The following is a 25,068-nucleotide window of genomic DNA, read 5'->3' on the forward strand; positions in this document are numbered from 1 at the left end:
GGAGCGGTGATGATTGGGTGGGGTCCGAGCAGGGGCGGGGCTCCCAGGGGTTTCCTGCGGGACGGGGAGGGCCTTCCGGCGGGGGCGGGGCCTGGCGGCGATGGCGGCGGCCCGCGGGTGGCGGCGCCGGGCGCTGCGGCTGCTGACGGCGGGCGGCGGCGTCCTGCTGACTCGCTTCCCGTTCTGGCACTGCTTCAGCGGCCTGCTGCTCTGCGCAGAGCGCGCCGACGGACGCCGGTGCGGGGCGGGGGGCGACTCCGGGGGGCCCAGGGCGCTCGGTGCCGGTGTGGGGCTGTGGAAGCTCCGGGGAGGCCTAGGGCCTGGGGCTGGAGTGATGTGGGCCTGGGGCTGGTGAGGGCTTGGAGGGGCAAGGGTATGAGGTTGGGGAGGCTTAGGGGGCCCAGGGCCTGGTGTGGAGCTGTGAGGGCCTGGGGAGGGTGTTCGGGAGGCCCGCGGCAAGTGCGGGGCTGGAGTAACGCTGGGGGCTGGGGGGGGCTCGGAGTGCCTGGGCAGCAGGGAGGTGGTTCGGCGTGGGGCAGCAGGGGAGGTGGTTCGGCGTGGGGCAGCAGGGGAGGTGGTTCGGCGTGGGGCAGCAGGGGAGGTGGTTCGGCGTGGGGCAGCAGGGGAGGTGGTTCGGCGTGGGCCGGTGCGGGGCTGCCGGAGCGCGGAGCTGGGAGCGGGGCTTGCTGACAGCCTGCGGGGGGGGCGTGGGGCAGCCGGGGGGATGCTGGAGCAAGTGGAGGGCTTAGGGGAAGAGCAGAGAGCAGCTGCTGGCTTGGAGCCATTAGAGGGGGTCCTGCGGAGGGCGGTGTGGGGCCGGGGGGACTCGGGGGGGGGGGGCTCCGAGGGCGAGCGTGCCCTGGGCGGGCTGTGTGCGCCTGGGGACCAGGGCCGGACCTGTGCTCCCCCCGCGCAGGAAGCCTGACATCCCCATCCCCTACCTGTACGTGGACATGGGGGTGGCTGTGCTGTGCGCCAGCTTCATGTCCTTCGGGGTCAAGCGCCGCTGGTTCGCGCTGGGGGCCGCCCTGCAGCTCGCCGTGGCCACCTACGCCTCCCACGTCGGCGGCCACGTCCACTACGGGGACTGGCTGAAGGTGAGACCCTCCTTTACCCGCCTGCGAGCCCCCTCCCCAGCCCGCCCCGCGGTGGGTGGGGTTCGGGGGGGTGACCGTGACCCCGGCGCAGGTGCGGATGTACTCCCGGACCATCGCCATCATCGGCGGCTTCCTGATCCTGGCCAGCGGGGCGGGGGAGCTGTACCGGCAGAAGCCTCGCAGCCGCTCCCTGCAGTCCACGGGACAGGTCTTCCTCGGCATCTACCTCATCTGCCAGGTACGGGGGGCCCGCGGGGCGGCGGGGAGGGGGCGGCAGCTGTGTCCTGCCTCCCGACCTGCTGCCTCGCTCTAGAGATCTCCTTCCCCCCGGCCCCGGGGGTCTCCTTTGCCTGGAGCCTTCCTTTTCCTTTCCCCCTTCAGGAGCTCTTCCTCCACCCCTCGGAAGCTTTTCTCTTCCTCCCCCGGCACTTTCCTTCCTCAATTGAGACTTCCCCAGCCCCGACCCCACCCCCACCATCACCTCCACTGCCTCTGCCCCCTCCCCAGGCTTACTCCCTGCAGCACAGCACCGAGGACCGCTTGGCCTACCTGAACCACCTGCTGGGGGGCGAGCTGACCCTGCAGCTGCTCTTCATCCTCTACGGGCTGCTGGCCCTCGCCTTCCTCTCCGGTTACTACGTCAGGGCCGCAGCCCAGGTGCTGGCCGTGCTGCTGCCTCCTGCCATCCTCCTCATCGACGGCAACCTGGGCTACTGGCACGAGTCTCGCCGCGTCGAGTTCTGGACGCAGATGAAGCTGATCGGGCAGAGCGTTGGCATCTTCGGCGCCGTGGTCATCCTGGCCACGGACGGCTGAGCGCGGGGGGGGGGCCGGGGGCTGCTCGGCAGCCCCTGCGGGGGGAGCTGCTGGCCGCTATTTATTGGGGGTCCTGAGGGGGGGTTTCTACTTTGCATTTGTAAATAGTTTTTGGAAGCTTTTTGCTGCCTGCTTGGTTGTGTGGGGGGAGGGGGAGAGGGGCGAGGGAGAGGTTTGGGCAAGGGTGGGGGCTGGGTGACAGTGGCTAGGGTGGGGCTTGGCCGCTGTGTGGCTGGGTCCCCCCCTCTCGTGTGCTGGGGGCTGTGGGAAGGGGTCAGGGTCAGGCCTCGATGCTTTTAGGGGGTGTAAGCTGGTTTGGGGGTGGGGTCGGGGGTAAAGGTCTCTTGGGGGTCGTCTTGTGGGAAGCAGTTGCTTTGGGGGGGGCTTCTTGGGGAGGAGAAGATGTGTTGGGGAGGGTATTTTGGTGTGTGGAAGGTGTCTGGGGGGGCTTTTAGGGAGGGAAGTTCTGGGGGCCTTTGTGGGAAGCAGTTTTGGGGGTCTTATTGTGGGAAGTAGTTGCTTGGCGGAGGAGAAACTGTCTGGGGGGGCTTTTGGTGGGGGGAAACTGTTTTGGGAGCCTTTGTGGGGGGAGAGGCTGTTCTGTGGTCCTTTGGGGGAAAGCTGCTTTGGAGGCATTTTGGGGGGGAGAGGCTCTTTTGGGGGTCTTTTGGTAGGGGTTGCTGGGCAGGGGGGCTGAGAGGGGAATCTGCTGGGGGAGGAAACTGTTTTTGGAGGCTTGACACAAGGGAGAGATGCTTGGGGGGGAGTTGGGGTGAGAGCTGCTCCAGGAGAGCTGTTGGGGGGACTGGGAGAAGGGGGAAGTTTTTTAGGGGGGGCTTGGAGGGGGAGCCGCTTGGGGGGGGGCTCAGAGTGGGGAGGAAGCTGGTTGGGGGAGAGTTACTTTGGGGGCTCAGCAGGAGAAGCTGTTGGGGGGGGAATCATTTTAGGGGCTTTGAGGGAAGCTGCTTTAGGAGGCTGGGGGTGGGGGGGACCCACTTTGAAGGGGACTTAGGATGGGCTGTAGAGGGCTTGGGGGGGAGCTGTTTGGGGGAGCCACTGGGGGAAGATCTTCTTTTGGGGGTCTTGAGTCTTGGGGGCTGAAGTTCCTTGGGGGGGCACCAATACCGAGTGCTCCCCTCCCTTTGGTGAGGAAATTTGGGGTGGGGGGAGCAGGGTCCTGGGCTGGAGCTCGCTGCCTTGCCCCCAGGGTCCTGCATAGACTGGGGGGGAGGGGGGTGAGCGGTGTGGGAGCTTACCTGGTGGCTTAGTGGGGGGAGGGGACACCCCCCGGGGTCTGACCGCCCCCATCCTGGGGGTTTCTTGTGTCCCTGTCCCTCCCTTCCTGGGCGGGGCTGGTGGTGTTGTGCCCCCCCCAGCCGAGCTGGGCTGTGGAAAAGCAAACAGGGCTGATAAGGACCTTCCTCCCCGGGGGTGGACCCCCCCGGAGCGCCTCCGGCGGAACCGGAGCCATAAAGCTCGCGCAAGCGGCAGGGTCCTGTTTGCTGTCCCTGTCCCCTTCCGTCCCTGTCCCCCCCGCGCAAGCTGGGGGGGCACTTGTTCCCCCAGGACCCCTCCCTCCCACCCTCAGATCCCTCCCTGCTCGTGGGCACCTCCTGTCCTCCGCCGTCCCCTCTGGGTCCTTCCTGGGGAGGGGCACAAGAGGAGGGGGCAGCTGGGGGGATGGGGCTGGGGGGTGACATTTGTGTCCCCCCCCGAGCGGAGCCATCCTGTGACCTTTGGAAAATTGCTGTTTGCTGTCACTCGGGGAAGTGGTGCAGAAAGTCCTCTTCCTGCAGCCCCCCCCAGATCCCGGCCCGGGGGGGTTGTGCTCTGCCGGGGGGGCGCTTCCCGGGCCCCGATTCCCCCAGCCTCGCTCTGGGGACGTGGGTGGCGTTTGGTGACATTGCCGCCGGCTCGCGGGGCTTGGCCACCCTGTGCGCCCCCAAGGCGGAGCAGGACCCCCCCTCGGGGTGCTTCTGGTTTTCTTGGGGGGGTCCAGGCGCCCCTCCCCCAGCGCTGGGCTGGGGACATGTCGCAGGACCTGCCGCCGCCATCGCCCTGCTCAGCTCCGCATCGATCGGTGGGGACGTGAAAGGTGCTGGGCCGGGGGGGCTGCGCCCACCAACCCCCCCGCCCCGGGCTGCCGTGGGGACAGGCGCTGCGTGGTCGGGGCAGCGGCGACCCCCTGCTCGTGTCCCCTCGCAGCGCTGTGACCCCGCGGCCGCCACACCGGCATGGGACCCCCCCAGGGCCGCGGACCCCCCGTGGTGGCACTGCTGTGCCCCTGTCACCGCTCGCTGGGTGACAGCCAGGTCAGGAGTGGGGTGCGTGTCCCCTCCGGCCGGGCCGGTGGCACCTCGCAGGGTCACACCGAGCTGTGGCACCTCCGCCTGGGCTGGTGACTGCCAACAGGGTCCCCGCCGAGCTCTGTCCTCTCCAACTGGGCTGGTGGCACCTGGCAGGGTCACACCGAGCCGAGTCCCCTCCACGGCCCCGGCCGGAGCTGTGGATGCGTGGAGCACTCTGAAGCTTTTGGGGACCCTCTTGTCCCCAGCCCAGCTCCTCCACGGTGCCTTTGGTGGCTGCTTCCTGGCGGCTGCTCTCGGCACGTCCCCGCCGGTGCCTCCGTGCCTCAGTTTCCCCAGCGCCGGGCTGGTGACAGCTCCTTAATGGCAAATCCATAAGGAATTAGTGTCCCCCCCGGCGCGGGGGCTGGCGGCAGGGAGCAGAAAGGTCACCTCATCTGTCCCGGAGGGCTGTGACAGCGCTCGATGGCGGCGGCAGGGCTGCAGTGACAGTGACGAGAGGGCTGCGGTGGCGGCTCCGTGCCCGGCTCTGCCGTCTGGGAAACTGAGGCAGCTGCGCTGTGCCCCTTCCCCTGGGCTGTCCCCCCGTGGGCGGCTGTGTCCCTGCCGTCCCTCGTGTGCTGTGTGGTGACAGTGGTGCTTGTGTCCTGGTATGTGCTGCTGTCCCTGTGCCATGTCCCTGTGCCATGGCTGTGCCACATCCGTGTCCCTGTGCCGTGCTCATCTGGCACTGCCATGTCCCTGTGCCATGGCTGTGTCACATCCGTGTCTCTGTGCCGTGCTCATCTGGCACTGCCATGTCCCTGTGCCATGGCTGTGTCACATCCGTGTCCCTGTGCCGTGCTCATCTGGCACTGCCATGTCCCTGTGCCATGGCTGTGTCACATCCGTGTCCCTGTGCCATGCTCATCTGGCACTGCCATGTCCCTGTGCCATGGCTGTGTCACATCCGTGTCCCTGTGCCGTGCTCATCTGGCACTGCCGTGCCCCACATGCCATGTCCCTGTGCCCTGCCTCTGTCCCTGCCATGTCCCCATGCCCTGTCCCTGCTCCCGGGCCCCTTGCTGCACCCAGCTGGGGGTGGTCTCTGCCGAGGGACAATGACAAGGCACTGGCACGTATGCCCGGGGCTGCTGACGGGGGGGAGGCTGCCGGGGTCCTGCCGTGCCCGTGGGTCGGTCACGGGTGAGGGAGGAGCCAGTGTCCCCCAGCGGCTATAAAGCCCCGGGCGGGTGGAGGAGCCACCGTGTCCCCGGCGCTGTCACCCCACGGCCAGGCCCTGCCTGTCAGCTCCCACCTGCTCCGCTGTGAGTGTGGGGACAGCCCGGGGACGGGGCGGGGGTCCCGTGAGGGGGGGATGTCTTTTGCGGAGGGTGGGACCCCTGGGAGGGTGATGTCCCCTTGGGCTGTCCCGGAAAGAGAAGTGTCCCTTGGGCTGGGGTCTCTGGGGGTGCTTTGGGGTGGGACATCTGCCACGGGGACACCGGAGGGGCTCCTTGGGTCCCGGCGGGGGGTCCCTTGGAGGGGTGTGTCCCCTCGGGGACTTGCAAAGGAGGTCCCTGGGACCGAGGTGTCCCTTCGGGGACATGGCAGGAGACGCCCGGGGGACCTGGGGAGGGAGATGATGGCCCCCTGGGGACACCGGAGGGATGTCTGCGTCCCCTGGGGACAATAGAGGGGTCTCTGGGCACCCTGGGGAGGGGGCTGCCCCCTGGGGACAAGAGGAGGTCTCTGACAGTGCCTTTGGGGACATCAGGAGGGGGTGTCTGGGGGCGAGATGTGGTGGTCCCCCTGGGGACATGGAGGTGTCCCTGGAGGGAAGATGTCCCTTGTGGGGGAGGTTGGAATCCTGGGGGGGACCCCTTGGGAAGCAGGGGGGCAATGTCCCCTCACGGGACAGGGTCCTCGGGGACCATGGGGGCTTTGCTGGGGGGGGCAGGGCTGCCGCGGGCTGGGCTGGGGCTCCCTGGAGGTGAGAGAGGTCCCCGCGAGGGGCAGGGGTGACACAGGCTCATGTGGGGTGCCGCCTGCTGTCCCCATCCCCACGCAGATGGTGACATCCCCACGGGCGTGGCACGTGCTGGCGGCGGTGGCCCTCTGCGCCCTGCTGTGCCTGGACGTGCTGGCGGCTGCCTACCCCCCGAAGCCCGAGAGCCCCGGGGACGACGCCTCCCCCGAGGAGCTGGCTCGGTACTTCTCGGCGCTGCGCCACTACATCAACCTGGTGACACGGCAGAGGTGAGCGTGGCACAGCGGCCACAGCCCGCCGCCTGCCCACGCGTGTGCCCCGCCACGCAGCCGGCGTGCCCGTACCCGTGTGTGCCCCCTCGTGTCCCATGCCCCTTCGCACGTACCTGTGCCCCGTGTTGTGTGCCCCGTGCCCCTCTGCACACAGCTGTGCCCTCCTGCCCGTGCCCACAGGTACGGCAAACGTGCCAATCCCGAGGCTGCGGTGCTGGAGCTGCTCCGGGGGGCCAGCAGCGACAGGTCGCGGTGAGTGTCCCCAGCCCTGCCTTTGTCCCCTCGTCCTGTCCCCATCCCCCCCAGACCCTTTCCTGCGCGCCGCTGCGGGGGTCCCGGAGGTCCGGGGGGGTTCTGGGGGTCTCATCCTCCCCTTGTCTCACAGCAGCTCTTCCTCACAGGTTCGACGATGACTCCGCTTGGTGACCACCACCCCCAGCCCCCCCGGACCCCAAACCCTTCCCGTGTCTCCCTAAGGGACCCAGGGCTCAGGGTGGGCTCCAGCCCCCGGGGCCAGTGTAGCCCCCCCCCTCAATGAGAGGGTCAGGAACCCCTAGAGCCCAGCCCGGGGGGGGGTTCCTGACCTCACATCCCCTCCTCACTGCCGTGGGGGGGTCCCGAGTGGTTCCTGTGTGCCCCAGAATAAAGAGCACGATCGTGGGTACCTGTCTGGGCAGTGTGTATGGGGGGGACGACACAATGGGGGGTGCAGGGAGGGGTGGGGGGGCATGGAGAGGAGATAGAGGACGAAGGGATGCAGGAGAGGGTGGAGGAGAGAGGGAGGGGTAGAGGGGGCGTGGAGGGGTACAGGGGAGGATAAGGGGGGGATGGAAGAGTGGGAAAGAGGCTGTGGGGGGATGGAGAAGAGACGGAGGGGAGCAGGAGAGGGTGAGGTGATGCAGGAGGGGTGGAGGGAGGGATTCAGGGCGGGCAGAGGGGGCTGGAGGGATGCAGGAAAGGGTGAAATGGGGCAGGAGGCATGGAGGGGGTTCGGGAGGGAGGGAGGGGTGCAGGAGAGGGCGCACGAGGGATGGAAGGGTTTGGGGGGCTGGAGGGGTGTGGGTGGGCAAAGGGGGGTTCAGGAGGGGTGCAGGGGGGTGGAGGAAGGGGAGCAGGTAGGAATGAAAGGGAGATGGAGAGAGGTGGGGTGGGCTGGAGGGGTGCAGGTGAAGGTGGAGGGGTGCACAGGAGGGGTGCAGGGGGACACGGAGGGGTGCAGGGGAGCTAGAGGGAAGCTGGAGGGGGGCGAGGCTGGGGGGAAGGAAGGAAGGGCCAGGAGGACCCCAGGGGTGTGAGCGTAGGGAGCTGGGGGGAGGGGCGAGGAAATGGGAGTGGAAGGGTCTCGGTGACAGCAGAGGGGGAATGGAATGGGGGGGACACGGAGGGTCTCGTGGAGGGGCGTGGGGAGGAAGAGGCGCGAGTGGGGTGCCCCGGGGCACAGCGCGGTTGGATCCTGGGGGTGTGTTGAGTATGGGGGTGGCGAGGGGCACTGGGGGTGCCTTCTGGGGCACACTGGGTGCAAGGGGGGGCACTGCTAATGGGCTTTGGGTGTCACTGGGTGCTCGGGGAACCGCCTGTGGGGGCTGCAGTGATGCTGGCACTCACGGGCCAGGGGGTACACCTGCGTTGGCACTGGGGTGCACTGGGTACGGGGGGCTGCGTGCACTGGCAGTGGGCACTGGAGTGAAGAGGTTACTGGGGTGCACTGGGCGTGGGGTGCACTGGCAGTAGATACGGGGGGTGAGCTGTGGGGGGGGGTTACTGGGGTGCACTGGGTGTGGGTGCAGCACTTGCTGGGCTGCACTGGGCGCTGGGCCCCCACGTGCTGGGTGTCCTCACCCCCCTGACCCCCGAGACCAGCCCACGGTGGGAGCAGAGGGACAGCCACGTCCTCAGTCACGGCCACGTGTGGGGGCTGGCTGCTGTCCCCCACCCCTGCTCTGCTGCCCACTGCACCCTCACTGCGCCTCTGTCCTTCCGCCCTGTCCTTCACTCCCCCGCCCCGGCCATCTGTCTGTCTCCTTTCAGCGTCCCCCTGTCCCACCCAGTGTCCCTCTGTCGCCCTCCCTGTCCCTCTGTCCCGCTGCCCAACCTCCCCGCCCCAGCCTTCATCGTCAGCCCCTGCGCTCTGCCAACCTTCTTCATTTGTCACCCCCTGAACCCCCGTCCCCCCTGGCACTCTGTCCCCTTGGCACTCTGTCCCCCCTGGCACTCTGTTCCCCCTGTCTCTCTGTCCCCACACCTGTCCCCCTGGCACTCTGTCCCCCCTGGCACTCTGTCCCCCCGTCTCTCTGTCCCCACACCTGTCCCTGTCCCACCTGTCGCTGTGTCCCCACATCTGTCCGCCCGCGGGGCCGGGATGCTCGGGGGCAGACACGGACACGCGGGTCCCTCCGAGCCCCCCCGGCCCAGGGTCAAACATTAACCAGGGCTGCGCGAGGGGCCAGGTGTCCCTGTCACATCTCCTGTCCCCCCCTGCTGCCCCCTGTCCCCCCCTGGGCCGTGTGGCCTCCTGCCCACAGGTGCTTCGTGGCAGGTGACATCAGCAGAGGGGTCAGGGGCATATAAGGGCCGGGGCGGCTGGCAGCGGTGCCACCGAGGGCTCGGGAGCCGCTGCCGTGCCCCCCTCTCGCCCTGTCCCCATCTCGCCCTGTCCCCTCCTCTCGCTGCGTCCGACCGGCACCGCTCCTGGGCTCAGGTGAGCGCGGCCTTGGTCCGCAGGGGGTGGTAGGCTGGGGGCAGGACGGGTGGCAGTGCCAGGGCTGGGGGCGGGCACAGGGCTGAGGAGTGCACGGGAGGCAGTGTCTGTGTGGTGTCAGTGGGCACACGAGCGTGCACGGCTGGGCCTGGGCACTGGTATGGAGCGGGGGGACAGGGGAGGTGACACAGGAGGTGCTGACATGTGAGTGTGTGTGTGCCCACGCGTGTGTGCCCACCTGTGTGTGCCCACGTGTGTGTGTGCATGCACCCAGCTGCTGTGCCTGCAGCACGGTGCCCACAGGTGTGCCGCACGGTGCCTGATGCTGCTCTGTGTGGCACAGCCATGGCTCCGCGCTGGCCTCCGCTGCTGCTCCTGGCCTGTGCCCTGGCACTGCTGGCCGGGCAGCCTGGCTCTGCCAGCCCTGCTCAGCCTACCTACCCCGGGGACGATGCACCCGTGGAGGAGCTGCTGCGCTTCTACAACGACCTCCAGCAGTACCTCAACGTCGTCACGCGGCACCGGTGAGTGGGCACACGCTGGGCACTGCCGCGCGCTGCGTGGCTGCTGCCTGCTCCCTGCAGCAAGGCAATGCCTGCTTGCAAGGTGCTGCCTGTTGTAACCTACACCCCGTAGCACTGAGCTGCCCTGCTGGAAGGTGCTGCCTGTTGTAACCTGCACCCCGTAGCACTGAGCTGCCCTGCTGGAAGGTGCTGCCTGTTGTGACACACTCCCTGCTGTAGCACTGCTGCTGTTGCAGCCTGCTGCCCGCGGCAGTGTATTCCCTGCAGCCAGCTCCCTAACGAGCTCCCCACTGCAGCACAAGCTGCACTCTGCTGCCTCCTTGCAACCTCTCGACCGCTGCAACCAGCTCCCGTTGCAGTGTGGCTCCTGATGCACTGCACTGCCCCACTGCAGGCTGCTCCCTGTTGCAACACTCTCCCTGCTGCAATCCTCTAACCTCCTGCAACCAGGTCCTTGTTGCAGCGTGCCCCATTGCAACACTCCGCCTGCTGCAGCCTGCTCCGCTGCAGCGCTGTACTGCCCCACTGCAGCGCTGCACTGCCCGCTGCAGCACGTTCCTCCCTGCAAGCTGCTCCCTGTTGCAACCCCTTGCTGCAGGGCACTCCCCGTTGCAGCACGCTCCCCGTTGCGGCTTGTCCCCCTCCCAGCAGCTGCACCTCACTTCTGCCCTCCCCCTCGCTGCAGCTCCTCTCTTGCCTCCTGCAACGCCGCAGGCTCCGCCCCCCCCTAACGTTTGCGGTCCCCCCCCAGGTACGGCAAGCGCTCGGGCAGCCGCGTGCTGTGCCAGGAGCCCTTTGGCACCGAGGGGTGCTGAGCCCCCCCAGGTAAGGGGTGCTGGAGAGCCTGGGGGGCACCGGGGGCTGGGTGAGCCTCCCCCAGTGCCACCTGTGCCTCAGTTTCCCTAAACGCCATCAGCCTGGGGGGGTGTTGGGGAGCCCTGGGGCGGGAGGCTCCGGGCTGGGGGGGGGCGAGCTCCGATGGGGAGCATGGGGCTGGGAGGGCTTGGGGTGGGGGGCACCAGGCTGGGAAGCCTCGGGGGGCTCTGACCCCCTCTCGTTGCAGGGACAGCGCCAGGGCTGAGCAGGTGAAGAGGAGCCCAGAGGGGTGCAGCACCCACCGCACCCGCTGCGCCCCCCGCAGCCCTGCGCCCCCCGCACTCAGCGCCCCGGGGCCGGGGTGCCCTCCCCCCAGCAATAAACTCCCTCGCAGGCATCTCCTGTCTCTGCCTTCCCGGGGGCACGGGGGGCACCGGCGGCACGGGGGGCACTGGAGATGCTGAGGCCAGGAACCCTGCGGGGCGCTGGGGGCACTGCGGGAGGCGCCAATGAGGACATTGGGGCTGGGGGTGCTGAGGTACTGGGGGCTTGGGACAGTGAGACTGGAAACAGGGGGCACTGGGGCTGGCACTGCGGACACTGTGGGCACTGGGAACTTGGGCAGCACTGGGAGCACTGAGGGTCCTGGGGACAGTGGGTGTGGGGACACGGGACGTGGGCTGGCACTGCTGGGGACATTGGGAAGTCAGGGGACACGGGGGATGGGGATGCAGGAATGGGGGCACTGCGGGCACTGAGGGCACTGGGGATAGTGGAGGTGGCAGTGCTGGGAGCGCTGGGGGCTCGGGGGGCACATGCTGGGCACGCGGCTCTTGGGGACGCTGGGCACTGGGGGCAGCTGTGCTGGGGACGCTGTGGGCACTGTGGTTGGCAGTGCTATGGCAACTGGAGCTAGGGACTCTGAGGGCATGGGGCTGGGCATGGCAGGTGCCAGTTGTGCTGGGCACTGTGGAGACGCTGGGAACACTGGTGCTGGGGGCACTGGGGGCACAGGTGCTGGGACAGTGGGGGGTGCCCCACTGCCGGGTGTCAGTGCTGGCAGTGTGCCCATGAGGCACCACAGGGCTGGACACAGGGTCCCTGTGTGTCCCTGCACACACATGTGCCCAGAGGTGCCAGGGAGTGCCAGGCCACCGCGCGCCTGCGCAGCTGTCCCTGTCCCCGGCGGTGCCAGTCACTCCTGTGCCCGGCTGAAGAGATGCCAGCGGCTGCCCCGACCTCCACCATGGGTCAGTGTTCACCAGGGTGGGCCTTGCCCACGCGTGTGCACACATTCCCCCCCCGTGGTTGTGCTCGGGGGTGAGGGCAGGGATGGGGTGGCTTGCGGGGGCACAGGGGGTGTGTGCCAGGGGAAGCTGAGGGCATGGACGTGTGTGGGGTGTGAACATGTTTGTGCCCAGGGCACGCTTCAGCCTGGCACCATGCGTGTGCAAGGGGGGGGCGCTCCCGGAGGGGAGGGTCCTGTCGGGGGGTTCGGGGAGGGCATTTCCCTGCTCTTGCACACCCACGCAGGTGGTGTGCGTGGGGCACACTTAAGCCTGGCACCATGCGTGTGGAACACGCCGGGGGGGGTTCCTGGGGTGGTAGGGTCGTTTTTTAGGGGGGGGCACTAGTGGGGTGGGGGACACCTTCCTGCACACGCAGGTGTGTGCGTGGGGGGTGCAGAGGTGTTTGTGCGTGGGGCACACTTGAGCCTGGCAACGTCAGCGTGCAAGGCCAGGGGGCACTGCCGGGGGGGTATTACTGGTGGGGGGTGGCACCTCCCTGTGCGTGTTTCGCGTGTGCGTGGGGCCACACGTGTGCAGCTGCCCCTGCGTGCAAGAGGGGCGCGTCCCCTTTAAATCCGTGCCCCCCCTCCGCGTTGTGCTCCCCAGCACCCCCCCATGGTTGTCATGGCAACGGCGCCGTTCCCCGAGCCCCCTCCCCCCCGGCTCCGTCACCCGCCCCCTTAAAGGGGCCGTGCCCCCTCTGTTCCCCCCTCCCCGGGCTGCGGGAGGCTGCGAGCGGGGGGGGCCCACGGTGTGCAACGAGGGTGAGCAGCACGGGGGGGGGGGCGTGGGAGGGGGTCACGGGGGCGTGCGCGAGGGGTGGGCAAAGGGTTGTGCAAGCAGCGCGGGGGGAAACACGGGGGGGTGCAACTGCAGGGGGGTGCAGGGAACTGTGCAGCCGTGGGGGGGTCACGCAGGGGTATGCACGCACGAGGCAGGGGTGCGCGGGGATGTGCAACACGGGTGGGGGTGTGCGTGTGGGGGTGTGCACGGGGGGCGCACACGCATGAGCGTGCAGAGGTGCGTGGGCAAGAACCGTGGAAGAAGAGTTTTGGGGGCGAGGAGAGTTGACTTGTGGGGTCCGAGGTGACGTCACGGCACCGGAGGTCGCGTGTGCAAGCCCCCCCCCCCCCCCGATCTGTTCTCTCCCCCTCCCTAATTCCCGTGTGCAAAGCTCACCTCGATGTCCACGCGTGTACAAAGCTCCCCTTGTGCAAGATTCCCCCCGCCCCGTGTACATAGGTGTGCAAGACACCTCCGTGTACACGCGTGTGCATCGTCCGCCCCTGTGTGCAAGCCCCCCCATGTGCAAGACCCCTCCACTTACACGCGTGTCCAATCCCCCCACGGGCACGAATGTCCAACTCCTCACTGTGTGTGTGTGTGCAAGCCCCCCCGCCTGTGCAGATACACGAGCGTGCAAAGACCTCCCCCCCCCCACACACACCCATGCACACGCGTGTGCAAGGCCCGTGGGAGGGGGGGGCCGGCGGCAGCGGTGCCCGGATCCTCGCGGGGGGGCAGGGGAGGCCTCCGCTCCGCCGCCCGCAGCCATGCACGGCCCCGGCGGAGAGGTCTCCCCAGCGCTCGGCCCCCCCACGTCTCCCCTGGGCCCCCAAGGTACTGGGGCGGGGGGGCAGGAGGCCCGGGGGGGTGATGTCAGGCAGGGGCGTGGAGTGCGCGGGGCGGGGGCGAGGCTGCAGAGCGGGGGGGCATGGAAGCAGAGGGATGGAGGCCGTGGGGGGGCTCTCGGGTCATGCTGGGACCCCTACCCCCTTCCCGGGGGGCTGCATGGATTTTGCCCCCCCCTGTCTCATGAGCATCCTCTCCCCCGCCCCCCCTCCGGCCATTGCAGTGCAGCTTGGGCTGGGCGGGCAGCGGCCCCGCCCGCGGCAGCGCCACGGAGGCGCTGGACAACCCCCCCGCGAAAGGATGTCATTGCGCCCCCCCCCGCCGCATTGCTGCCCTTGCTCTGCACCCCCCGACAGCACTGCCCCCCCCGATTGCATCACCCCCCCAGCTGTACCATCCCTCCCCGCGGTGGCACCGCAGCCCCCACCGGCTGCGCCGTGCACCCCCCGCACTGCGTCCCCTCGGGTATATATATTGCAGCCCTCTAATTATTGGACCCCCCCAGCTGCACTGCACACTGCCCCCCCCCATTACATTACCCTTCTCTCATTCCCCCCCCATTTTCTTTGCCCCCCCCCCCCCAGTTTCATTGCCCTTTCTCTCGTTTGAAGTGCAGACCTCCCCCCCCCCCGCCCAGCTTCCTGCCTGCGCTGGGTGGGGGGAATGTGCCCCCGCATAGTTTTTATTGTCCATTGCCCCCCCATACCAGAGCCCCCCACAAGTGCTGGCTGCTGGCGGGGGGGAGCTCTGTGCTCCCCATCACGGGGCCTGGGGGTGAAGTAAGACTCCCTGGGGGGCTGATGGGGGGATTTGGGGGGGGGCAGTAGGTTTGGGGGGGGGAGTTCGTCTTTGCAGGGGATCAAAGTGCCCTCAGGTGGGACAATGGGGGGGGGGTCCTGGTGCTGAGTGGGCAGAGTTAGACCTGAGCCACCCCGTCCCGAGATGGGGGGGGCTGTGGTGCTCCGTGCCCCACCCCCTCCTCCAGCCAAGTGAGGCAGGGTCAGGATGCTGGAGGGGGCGGGGGGGCACATCCGTGGGTCTGTTCTTGCTGCAGGATGAGGGGGGGGTCCCTGCTTCCAGAAGGGCATCCCCCCCTCCTATTAGGTCACATAACTGGGGGGCTCTGGGGTGAGTGGGACAGGACCTGGGGGGGGCACAGTCCCCCTTGTCTGTGTTTACTACTCCCAGCTTACTGCTCCTCTTGCTCACCCCCCCACTTTCTATGTCCCCCCCGTGTGCCCCCTGCCATGTCCTGTTCCCCCCCCAGCCATGCAGCAGGTCCTGGACAACCTGATCGGGCTCCCCGGGCCCCCGGGGGCTGCCGACCTGGACCTCATCTTCCTGCGCGGCATCATGGAGAGCCCAATCGTGCGGTCCCTGGCCAAGGTGGGCACGGGCACGGGCACGGGGACACGGGGATAGGGGGATAGGGGGAGAGGGGGACACGGGGAGAGGGGGACACGGGGAGAGGGGGACACGGGGACATGGGGATAGGGGGACACGGGGACAGGGGGACACGGGGACATGGGGATAGGGGGATAGGGGGAGAGGGGGACACGGGGACAGGGGGACATGGGGATAGGGGGACACGGGGACAAGGGGACACGGGGAGAGTGGGACACGGGGAGAGGGGGACACGGGGAGAGGGGGACACGGGGACAGGGGGACATGGGGACACAGACATGTGGGGGCAGACGTGGGGCCATGGGAGCATGGGGCCAGGGGCCATGTGCATGTGTGCACCCTGTGTGCTCGTGCATGCTTGTGCACCTCTGCTCACACCTGTGTGCTTGTGCACCTGTCCATGTGTGTGCCCCTGTGCCTGCCTGCCCACACGAGTGTGCCCCCCCGTGTCTGTGCCTGCCTGCCCACACGAGTGTGCCCCCCCGTGTCCCTGTGCCTGCCTGCCCACACGAGTGTGCCCCCCGTGTCCCTGTGCCTGCTGCTCACACGAGTGTGCCCCCCCCGTGTCTGTGCCTGCCTGCTCACACGAGTGTGTCCCCCGTGTCCCTGTGCCTGCCTGCCCACACGAGTGTGCCCCCCGTGTCTGTGCCTGCCTGCTCACACGAGTGTGCCCCCCCGTGTCTGTGCCTGCTGCTCACACGAGTGTGCCCCCCCGTGTCTGTGCCTGCCTGCTCACACGAGTGTGCCCCTCCATGTCTGTGCCTGCTGCTCACACGAGTGTGCCCCCCCGTGTCTGTGCCTGCTGCTCACACGAGTGTGCCCCCCCGTGTCTGTGCCTGCCTGCTCACACGAGTGTGCCCCCCGTGCCCCTGTGCCTGCCTGCTCACACGAGTGTGCCCCCCGTGTCCCTGTGCCTGCCTGCCCACACGAGTGTGTCCCCCGTGTCTGTGCCTGCTGCTCACACGAGTGTGCCCCCCCGTGTCTGTGCCTGCCTGCTCACACGAGTGTGCCCCCCCGTGTCCCTGTGCCTGCTGCTCACACGAGTGTGCCCCCCCGTGTCTGTGCCTGCCTGCCCACACGAGTGTGCCCCCCCGTGTCTGTGCCTGCCTGCTCACACGAGTGTGCCCCCCCGTGTGCGTCCCTGCTCAGTGCCGGTGCCCCCTGGGTCATGCCAGTCCTCCCCCACTGCAGCAGGGTCTCTGCGCGCCCCCCTGCCGCGCGCGCAGCTGTCGCGGGTATTAGCGTGGGGGCGGTCGCGGGCGGGGGGGGGCAGCGTGGGGGTCTCTGATCCGCTCTGCCCCGGCCCCTCCCCAGGCCCACGAGCGGCTGGAGGAGACCAAGCTGGAGGCCGTGCGCGGGGACAACGTGGAGCTGGTGCAGGAGATCCTGCGGGACCTGGCGCAGCTGGCAGCGCAGGACAGCGCCGCGGCAGAGCTGGCACACATCCTGCGCGAGCCGCACTTCCAGGTGGGCCCGAGGGGCACGCGCCCGTGCCGCCCCCCACCCGCGAACAGCGGCGTGGGGCTGGCGCTGATGGCTCCCCTGGCCCGCAGTCGCTGATGGAGACTCACGACTCGGTGGCCTCCAAGAGCTACGAGACGCCCCCGGCCAGCCCCCTCCTGGATCCCACCTTCAGCAGCCAGCCTGTGCCCCCCGACGCCGTGCGCATGGTGGGCATCCGCAAGACGGCCGGAGAGAACCTGGTGAGGCACTGAGAGGTGGTGGGCATTGGGGGGTGGTGGGCACTAAGGAGTGCTGGGGCACTGAGGGGTGGTGGGCATAGAGGAGTGGTGGGCACTGAGGGGTGGTGGGCACTGAGAGGTGGTGGGCACTGAAGGGTGGTGGGCACTGAGAGGTGCTGGGACACTGAGGGGTGGTGAGCACTGAGGGATGCTGGGGGCATTGCCTGGTGCTAGGGATGCCAATGGGTGCTGGGGGCATTGCTGGGTGCTGCAGGGTATTGCAGGCTGAGACACCATGGGCATTGTTGGGTGCTTGGCACATTACTGGATACTGGGCACACTGCTGGGTTCTGGAGGTGCTGGGGCATCGCTGGGTGCCGAGGGGCACTGTGGGACGCTGGGGGTGCTGTGGCATTGCCGAGATGCCCGGTAGGTGCCCGGCGGGCGCTGAGGCAGGGCTGTGCCACGCAGGGGGTGACGTTCCGGGTGGAGCGGGGGGAGCTGGTGATCGCCCGCATCCTGCACGGGGGGATGGTGGCACAGCAGGGGCTGCTGCACGTGGGCGACGTCATCCGGGAGGTGAACGGGCGGGAGGTGGGCAGCGACCCGCGGGCACTGCAGGACACTCTGCGCCATGCCAGCGGCAGCGTCGTCCTCAAGATCCTGCCCAGCTACCAGGAGCCCCACCCGCCCCGACAGGTACTGCCCCTGCCTTGTGCCCCCTGCTGCATCCCCTCCTGCATCCCACCCTGCATCCTGCCCTGCATCCCCCCCACATCCCCTCCCGGCTGTCCATGTCCAATTGCCCTATGCCACCCTGCCAGTGTCCCCCTGTTCCCCGTGTCCTTGCTCCATGCCCATGCATCCCCTGTCCTCTTGCCATGTTCCTTGTCCCTCTCTGTCCCCTGAGCCCCACAACCCCCCTGTCCCCTCTCCTCCATTCCCATATTCCCCTGCCCCCTTGTCCCCCTGTTGCCCTGTCCCCATGCCCCCCTATCTGCTGTCCCCTTGCCACATGCCCCACACCCCCATGTCCCCAGGTGCCCTCCACTCCTGCCTGTGGCCCTTCAACACCAGCAGGGACTTGCCTCATGCCCACATGCCCCACAGCCAGTGGGGCCCCAGTGTCCCCTGCTGTGCCCTGTGTGCCTGGCACTGCTGAGGGCTCCCTGCTGTGGTGGCACCTGTCCTGGCCTCATCCTTGTTCCCATTCCCATGGGGAAACCTGGGTGCTTGGGTGGCAAAGAGTGTCCTGTGTCCCCTCCTCCCCTCCTCATGCCAGCCTGGGCACAAAGCCTCTCTGGGGACAAAGCAGCGTTGTCCCTGTGTGCCCTGGCACTGCGTGTCCCTGCACCAGGCTGACCCTGTGGCACTCTTCTGCTGCCAGTGCTGGGCAGGGGTCCCGTGTGCAAGGAGTGCTGCGTGCCCGCTCCCTGCCCGCTCCCACACCCATGTGTGCCATCCTGGGCACGGTGGCAGTGGTGGCAGGCACCTGCCTGTGCCTGTGCCTGGCCGTGGGGCTGTGCGTGGGTGCCACTGTGGGTGCCCTGTGGGTCACAGCAGCCATCACCGGTGCCATCTGTGTGTGCGTGGGGGCTCTGCGTGCCTGGCTGCACCGGGCACGGGGAGAGCACCAGGATGAAGTGGGGGGCATCTAGCGGGGTGCATATTGGTGTGTGTGTGGGGCACAGACCCTGCGTGTCCCACTGGGGAAACTGAGGCACGGGTGGCACAGAATGGGGACCGCAGGTCTCTGGTAACCTCCTCGGTCTCCTCCTGGCGACCCCCCCCCCCCCCGGTCACTCCTTGGTGTCCCCCCCCGGTCCCCAGGTGTTCGTCAGGTGCCACTTTGACTACGACCCTGGCACCGACAGCCTCATCCCCTGCAAGGAGGCTGGGCTCAAGTTCATGGCTGGTGACCTGCTGCAGATCGTCAACCAGGACGACCCCAACTGGTGGCAGGTCAGGGGGGGGGCGCGGGAGGGGGGTGCCGGCCCTCTGACCCCACTCCTGCCTGTCCCTCAGCAGCTGGAGGCCATGGAGGGTCAGGGGGGGCTGGATGTGGAGAGGGGTCCCTGGGATGTGTCCCTGGAAGCTTGCTGGGGAAGGTCTCTGGGAGCCGGGAGGGGTCTCCTGGGGGGGGTCTCTGGGAGGGGTCTCTGGGAGGGGTCTCTGGGAGCTGAGGCAGTCCTGGGAGCTGCGGTGCGGGCTGGGAGAAGGGAGATGTCCCTGGAGATTGAGGGGGGTCCACGGGACTGGGAGGGCTCTTTGGGAGCTGGGGGGGGGGGTCCCCAGGAGCTGAGGGTTCCCTGGGACTTGGGGGCTCCCTGGCAGATGGGAGGGTGTCTGGAGCTGGGAGAGGGTCCCTGGAGCTGGGAAAAGACCCTGGGGTGTTGCCGGGAGCTGGTGAGGAGTCCTTGGAGTTGAGGGGGGTCCCCGTGGGGCTTGGGGGGGTCGTGACACACGGCAGTGTCCCGCCAGGCGTGCCACGTGGAGGGGGGCAGCGCGGGGCTGGTGCCCAGCCAGCTGCTGGAGGAGAAGCGCAAAGCCTTCGTCAAGAGGGACGGGGAGGTGCCCCCCGGCTCCGGTACGGGCACACTGCCCTGGGGACTCGGGGCACGGCGCCACCTCCCGGGGTGGGGCGTGGCAGGTCCCCTGTGCCCCGTGGCCATATTCCCCCAAGCTGATGTCCCCGTCCCCATGGCACTGCTCTGTGGCAGGTCCCCAAGTCCCTGAGTGATGTCTCCATGGCACTGTCGCTGCGACAGGTCCCTGACCCCCAAGGCAATGCCCCCATCCCAATGGCACTGCCCCCGTGGCAGGTCCCAGGGTGATGCCCTCATGGCACTGTCCCTGTGGCAGGTCCCCAGTTCCTGAGCGATGTCCCTCGTGTGACAGGTCCCTAACTCCCAAGGTCATGTCCCCTTCCCCACAGCTCTGTCGCTGTGTCGGGTCCCAAATGCCCAGGGTGGTGCCCGCATGGCACTACCTCTGTGGCCGGTCCTAGCTCCCCTCTCCCTGTGCCCATGCCACGGCACTGTCCCCATCCCCAGCTGAGCCAGCCCTGTGCCCTCGGCAGGGGCCCTGTGCGGCAGCCTCAGCGGGAGGAGGAAGAAGAGGATGATGTACCTGACCACCAAGAACGCCGGTGAGTGTCCCCCGAGGGCACTGCCCCCGGGAAGATGGGGCAGCCGCCGGGCCATGCTGGCCGTGCCACGCCATGGCCCTGTGGTGGGTGACAGAGCTGCCCCTCGCCCAGAGTTCGACCGCCACGAGCTGCTGATCTACGAGGAGGTGGCACGGATGCCACCCTTCCGCCGGAAAACGCTGGTGCTGATCGGCGCGCAGGGCGTGGGCAGGCGCAGCCTCAAGAACAAGCTCATCATGTCGGACCAGGCGCGATACGGCACCACCGTGCCCTGTGAGTGCCCCTGCCCCGTGGGCAGCGCAGTCCCTCTCCAGCAGCCCTGTCTCAGCACCTCCGTCCCCTACCAGCATCCCTGTCCCCAGTCAAGCATCCCAGTCCCCTGTGAGCATCCCTGTCCTGCACCAGCATCCCTGCTCCCCCCAGCACCCTTGTCCCAGCATCCCTGTCCCCCACCAGCCTCCTGGTCCCATCCTCTCTGTCCCTCATCAGCATCCTTGTCCCAACATCCCTGTTCCCCAGCAGCTTCTCTGTCCCCCACCAGTACCCTTCCTTCCCCCAGCCTCTCTGTCCCCCCCCACCCCTGCCCCCTCTGACCATCACCATCCCTGTCCCCACCGTGGACACGCTTGCGCAGCAGCGCAGCCCCACGGCGCACGCCGCCAGCTGTGGGTACCCCCTAGATCCCCTCGGCCGGGTGGGTGACACTGAGCTGGGCCACCCCTGGGGGGCAGACACGTCAAGGAAGCCGAAGGAGAGCGAGAAGGACGGGCACGGCTACCGCTTCGTGTCCCGGGGGGAGATGGAGGCCGACATCAGAGCCGGGCGCTACCTGGAGCACGGCGAGTACGAGGGCAACCTCTACGGCACCAAGATCGACTCCATCCGTGCCGTGGTGGAGGCTGGCAAGATGTGCATCCTGGATGTCAACCCCCAGGTAGGCCACCTGGAGGGGGGCAGTGGGTTGGGAACCTCCCCTCACAGAGCCACAGAATGTCAGGGGCTGGAAGGGACCTCCAGAGCTCAACCAGCCCAAGCCCTGCCAGGGCAGGAGCACCCAGAGCAGATCACACAGGAGCACATCCAGCTGGGGTTTGAATATCTCCAGAGGGGGAGACTCCACAGACCCTCTGGGCAGCCTGTGCCAGGCTCTGGCATCCTCACAGGGTGGATGTTAGGAAGAAGTTCTTTGCAGTGAGGGTGGTGAGAGACTGGCACAGGCTGAGGGTGGTGAGACCTTGGCACAGGTTTCCCAGGGTGGTTGTGGAGCACAGAAGCACCGAATGGGATCCCTGGAGGTGTTCAGGACCAGGCTGGATGAGGCCTTGAGCGATCTGTTCTAGTGGGAGGTGTCCCTGCCTATGGTGTCTCACCACCCTCAACCTGTGCCAGTCTCTCACCACCCTCACTTCTTCTAACATCCAGTTTCAATCTCCCCTCTGCCAGTTTCAACCCATTCCTCCTCCTCCTGTCACCACCAGCCCTTGTCAATAGTCCCTCCCCAGCCCACTTCAGATTCTGCAAGGCCACTCCAAGCTCTCCTGGAAGCCTTCTCCTCTCCAGCCTGCACAGCCCCAATGCTGAGCCTGTCCTCGTAGCAGAGCTGCTGCAGCCCTCTGAGCATCCTTTCATCATCATCATCATCATCATCATCATCATCATCATCATCATCATCATCATCATCATCATCATCATCATCATCATCATCACCATTTTCTTTTCACAACCAATGACCTCATTTCTCTCATTAAAATATTCCAGTTAGCCTCGAGCCAAGCACCAGGGGGACAGCCCCTTGAGGAGGTTGTGCCCCCAGCCCTGTGGCTCAGCTCTGTCCTCTCCTGCCCAGGCAGTGAAGGTGCTGAGGACGGCTGAGTTTGTGCCATATGTGGTCTTCATCGAGGCCCCCGGCCCCGAGACGCTGCGGGCCATGAACAGGGCAGCGCTGGAGAGCGGAGTGGCCACCAAGCAGCTGACGGTGAGTGCCCTCCCCAGGGGTGGGGTCACAGCTCACACGAGTCAGGGGTTGGAAGGGACCCAAAGAGCATCTCGAGTCCAACCCCTGCCAGAGCAGGACCATCCAGGCTGGCTCAGGGCACACAGGACACATCCAGACAGGCCTGGGAAGGCTCCACACAAGGAGACTCCACAGCCTCTCTGGGCAGCCTGTGCCAGGCTCTGGGACCCTTCCAGGCAAGAAGTTCTCCTTGTGCTGAGCTGAACCTCCTGTGCTGCAGCTTCCATCCACTGCTGCTTGTCCTGTCCCAGGGGGCAGTGAGCAGAGCCTGTCCCCCCCTGCTGACCCCCACCCTCAGTTACAGACATTGATTCAATCCCCTCTCACTCTTCTCCTCTCCAGACTCTCAGCCTCAGGGCCCTCAGCCTCTCCTCAGGCAGTGCTCAGTTCCCTCATCATCCTCACAGCCCTCTCTGGACCTTCTCCAGCAGATCCCTGTCCCTCCTAGCTGGGGTTGGGAGGAATTTGGAGCAGTGGGGAACTGAGGCAGGTTTCCAGGAGGAGGCTGGGAGGAGACCTCATTGCTCTACAGCTCCCGGGAGGGAGGTGAGGGTTGGGTTCTTCTCACTAGCATCAGGTGGTAGAACAAGGGGAGATGGCCTGGAGTGGTGCCAGGGGAGGGTTGGGTTGGACACGAGGAACAATTTCTGTCCAGCAGAGTGGTCAGGGATTGGCACAGGCTGCCCAGGGAGGTGGTGGAGTCCCCACCCCTGGAGGCCATGGCACCCTGGGGACATGGTTTGGTGGCCATGGTGGGGCTGGGTCGCTGGTTGGATCTGATGATCTCGGAGGTCTTTTCCAACCCAAACAGTTCTGTGACTCACAGAACTCCAGGGGCTGCAGGGGACCTCTGGAGATCATCCAGTCCAAGGCCCCTGCCAGAGCAGGGGCACCCAGGGCAGGGCACCCAGGAACACATCCGGATGGGTCTTGAAAGTCTGCAGAGGAGACTCCACAGCCCCTCTGGCAGCCTGCTCCTGGCCTCCAGCAGCCTGACAGCAAGGAGGGTTCTCCCCACGCTGAGGGGGAGCCTCCCGGGTTGCAGTTGGTGCCCATGGTCCCTTTGGTCTGTCCCGGTGCTGGGCAGGAGGCCGATGCCAGGCGGACGGTGGAGGAGAGCAGCAGGATCCAGCGTGGCTATGGGCACTACTTCGACCTCAGCCTGACCAACGATGACCTGGAGAGGACCTTCAGCAGGCTGCGGGAGGCCATGGACAGCCTCCGTGCCCAGCCCCAGTGGGTGCCCGTCAGCTGGGTCTACTAGTGACCACCCCCGGGGCCTCACCGCCCCCACAGTCCCCCCAGCCCGGCCAGAAGGGCTCTGTGGGGAGGGGGTGGTGCTTGTGTCCCTGCTGTGTCACCACTGCTGTGATGAGCTCACCGTGCTCAGCACTGTGGCACATCGGGGGCCTGGCAGACCTCCCTCGCCCAGGCTCAGCTCCTGTCTCCCTCCTACCCAGCTCCAGACCTACGGGGGGGGGGGGACAGGAAGCAGCCTCTGGGGTGCCAAGGAGGGGGACAACCTCCTCTGTCTGTGCCCAGCACTCACACAGCTATTCACTGCCAAAACTCTGCCCCCTCCCTGTGTTATCCTGGGGGACTGTGCCCACCCCAGCCCTGGGGGAGCACTGGGGGGGGGTCCCCAGGCAGTGCCTCAGTTTCCCTATGGCAAAGCCCATCCCTGTTCCAGGGCAGTGTATGGGTTGGGACCCCTGGCATGGGGCTGGGGGAGGTGGCATGGCAAGAGGGTCACACACAGCTGGACCCCACAAGCTGCCATGGACCCTGAGCCCTGACTTAACAACTGCCCCCAGCTCTCTTGCCCTTAGTAGAGTGGGGGACTGGGGGGGGGGGGGAGGGAGGGGGTGTCCCTTTCTGTCCCTTATTCTGTCCCCCCCATCACCCCAGGTAGCAATAACCCCTCTTGAGACCCCCTGCCCTCTAATTAACCCTTAATTAACTCCATAATGAACCCCAAGGCTAGTGTGGTGGACACTGGGGGTGGGGGGGGCAGGCGCCAAGGGATGGGCACACACACAGAGGGTACACAGATGTGGGTGTCTGTACACACATGAGTGCCCCCCCGTGATGGTGCAGGATGTGTGTCCCCCTCCTTGCCTTGGGCATCCCAACGACTGCAGCCACCTCCTGCCCCTGCCCCGTCCCTGCCCCGTCCCTGCCCCTGCCCCTGCCCTGGCCCTGGCCCTGCCCCTGCCCTGCCCTGCCCCTGCCTCTGCCCATGTCCCTGCCCTGGCCCTGTCCCAGGTTGCTCCATTTTGGTACTTTGATGTGACTTTTATTAAAGGGAAAAGAGCAGAAGCAGCAAATTTGTCCTTTATGGCACAGCCCAGCTGGGCTGCGCCACCCCGGGGGGGCAAGGGGGGGCAGGGGGTCACCTGTGTCACCTGTGCCCCACACCCACCTGGTGCTGCTGATGTTTTCTTCACTCTGGAGCTGCTCGTCGGATTTGGTGGCTGTGGGTGCTGGAGTTGAGTGCTGGGGGGGGTCACTGGCAGGGAGCGTTGTGGCTGTGTGTGCGTAGGGATGTGCACGCGTGTCCATGTGTGTGCGTGCCCACGCGTGTGTGCCACGGCACGCCCAGCCCCTTGCCGGCGGCTGCCGGGAGAGGTCAGCAGAGCTGCAGGCAGCAGCGGTGGGGCGGGTTTGCACGCTGGGGTGTGGGGCTGAAGGGGGGGCACATGCGTGTGCATGCGTGTGCTGGCACACACTCGTGTGTGCACATGCGTGTGCCCGTGCTAGCGTGTGCAGCACTCACGCCTGCGGGCAGGCGTCCTGCTGCTCCCCGCCCCAGCCCGCCCCAGCGCCGCCAGCAGCGAGTTGAGAGCCGGGGGGGGGCATGCACCTTGCTCCCAGCACCCTGCTCTCTGCACCCTTCAGCTAGGAGCTGCTGTGACCGTAGGTGCTGCGGGGATAAGGCTGCTGTGGTCGTAGGGTGCTGGGGCTGTAGGGTGCTGGGGTTATAAGGTGCCATGGCTATAGGGCGCCACGGTTATAGAGTGCCATGGTTACAGAGTGCTGTGGCTATAGAGTACCATGGCTACAGGGTGCCATGGCCATAGGGTGCCAAGGCTGTAGGGTGCCATGGCCATAGGCTGTTGAGATTCTAAGGTGCCATGGTTGGAATCGTGGAACGGTCTGGTCTGGAAGGGACCTCCAAAGCTCCTCCAGCCCAAGCCCCTGCAGCCAGCAGGGGCATCCTCCACAGCCCTGTCCAGCCTCTCCTTGAAGATCTCCAGGGATCGGGCCCCAACCACCTCCCTGGGACACTTGTGGCAGGGTCCCAGCAGCCTCCTGCTGCAGGACTTGTTCCTCACACCCTGTCCAGACCTGCTCTGCTCTCGTCCCAAACCACTGCCCTGGGCCTGTCCCCTCTGCAGCCT

General features: G+C 67.3%; 4 protein-coding genes across 8 annotated transcripts; all 4 read left to right on the forward strand.

Annotated features, from left to right (window-relative positions):
- Positions 1–82: 82 nt before the first annotated feature.
- Positions 83–1,970, forward strand: TMEM101 (transmembrane protein 101). The gene is made up of 4 exons (XM_064174465.1): positions 83–237; positions 917–1,097; positions 1,189–1,335; positions 1,605–1,970. Exons 1-4 carry the CDS (start codon positions 101–103, stop codon positions 1,911–1,913), a joined length of 774 nt encoding a protein of 257 aa, XP_064030535.1. The 5' UTR covers positions 83–100; the 3' UTR covers positions 1,914–1,970.
- Positions 1,971–5,477: 3,507 nt separating this feature from the next.
- LOC135191842 (peptide YY-like) lies at positions 5,478–7,116 on the forward strand. 2 transcript variants are annotated; one of them, XM_064174451.1, is made up of 4 exons: positions 5,478–5,526; positions 6,270–6,457; positions 6,615–6,712; positions 6,862–7,116. In XM_064174451.1, exons 2-4 carry the CDS (start codon positions 6,270–6,272, stop codon positions 6,996–6,998), a joined length of 423 nt encoding a protein of 140 aa, XP_064030521.1. In that variant the 5' UTR covers positions 5,478–5,526; the 3' UTR covers positions 6,999–7,116. The 2 variants fall into 2 exon arrangements, with proteins under 2 accessions (XP_064030521.1, XP_064030522.1); XM_064174452.1 differs by having other exon boundaries at positions 6,641–6,712; positions 6,862–6,983.
- Positions 7,117–9,472: 2,356 nt separating this feature from the next.
- Positions 9,473–10,502, forward strand: LOC135191890 (pancreatic polypeptide-like). The gene is made up of 2 exons (XM_064174542.1): positions 9,473–9,682; positions 10,434–10,502. The coding sequence occupies exons 1-2, from the start codon at positions 9,504–9,506 to the stop codon at positions 10,495–10,497; spliced, it is 243 nt and encodes an 80-aa protein (XP_064030612.1). The 5' UTR covers positions 9,473–9,503; the 3' UTR covers positions 10,498–10,502.
- Positions 10,503–11,649: 1,147 nt separating this feature from the next.
- On the forward strand, positions 11,650–23,986 carry MPP2 (MAGUK p55 scaffold protein 2). Of its 4 annotated transcripts, none has more exons than XM_064174206.1 (12): positions 11,650–11,748; positions 14,687–14,805; positions 16,138–16,290; positions 16,377–16,526; positions 16,977–17,204; positions 18,336–18,467; positions 18,987–19,092; positions 19,585–19,653; positions 19,765–19,926; positions 20,385–20,587; positions 21,500–21,628; positions 22,713–23,986. In XM_064174206.1, exons 1-12 carry the CDS (start codon positions 11,718–11,720, stop codon positions 22,929–22,931), a joined length of 1,701 nt encoding a protein of 566 aa, XP_064030276.1. In that variant the 5' UTR covers positions 11,650–11,717; the 3' UTR covers positions 22,932–23,986. The 4 variants fall into 4 exon arrangements, with proteins under 4 accessions (XP_064030276.1, XP_064030277.1, XP_064030274.1 ...); XM_064174207.1 differs by lacking the exon at positions 11,650–11,748 and adding an exon at positions 12,447–12,551; XM_064174204.1 differs by lacking the exon at positions 11,650–11,748 and adding an exon at positions 12,779–13,407.
- Positions 23,987–25,068: the final 1,082 nt, after the last annotated feature.

This window comes from Pogoniulus pusillus, chromosome 40 (assembly GCF_015220805.1).
Source record: "Pogoniulus pusillus isolate bPogPus1 chromosome 40, bPogPus1.pri, whole genome shotgun sequence".
Taxonomy (NCBI): domain Eukaryota; kingdom Metazoa; phylum Chordata; class Aves; order Piciformes; family Lybiidae; genus Pogoniulus; species Pogoniulus pusillus.

Coding starts and splice junctions, on each gene's coding strand:
- LOC135191890 (XM_064174542.1), top strand. CDS start 9,504: ATGGCTCCGCGCTGGCCTCCGCTGCTGCTCCTGGCCTGTGCCCTGGCA. Junction 9,683..10,433: donor AACGTCGTCACGCGGCACCG/GTGAGTGGGCAC, acceptor GTCCCCCCCCAG/GTACGGCAAGCGCTCGGGCA.
- LOC135191842 (XM_064174451.1), top strand. CDS start 6,270: ATGGTGACATCCCCACGGGCGTGGCACGTGCTGGCGGCGGTGGCCCTC. Junction 6,458..6,614: donor AACCTGGTGACACGGCAGAG/GTGAGCGTGGCA, acceptor CTCTGCACACAG/CTGTGCCCTCCTGCCCGTGC. Junction 6,713..6,861: donor GCCAGCAGCGACAGGTCGCG/GTGAGTGTCCCC, acceptor TCTTCCTCACAG/GTTCGACGATGACTCCGCTT.
- MPP2 (XM_064174204.1), top strand. CDS start 13,092: ATGTGCAAGACCCCTCCACTTACACGCGTGTCCAATCCCCCCACGGGC. Junction 19,654..19,764: donor CCTGACCACCAAGAACGCCG/GTGAGTGTCCCC, acceptor CCCCTCGCCCAG/AGTTCGACCGCCACGAGCTG. Junction 21,629..22,712: donor TGGCCACCAAGCAGCTGACG/GTGAGTGCCCTC, acceptor CCCGGGTTGCAG/TTGGTGCCCATGGTCCCTTT.
- TMEM101 (XM_064174465.1), top strand. CDS start 101: ATGGCGGCGGCCCGCGGGTGGCGGCGCCGGGCGCTGCGGCTGCTGACG. Junction 238..916: donor GAGCGCGCCGACGGACGCCG/GTGCGGGGCGGG, acceptor CCCCCCGCGCAG/GAAGCCTGACATCCCCATCC. Junction 1,336..1,604: donor GCATCTACCTCATCTGCCAG/GTACGGGGGGCC, acceptor CCCCCTCCCCAG/GCTTACTCCCTGCAGCACAG.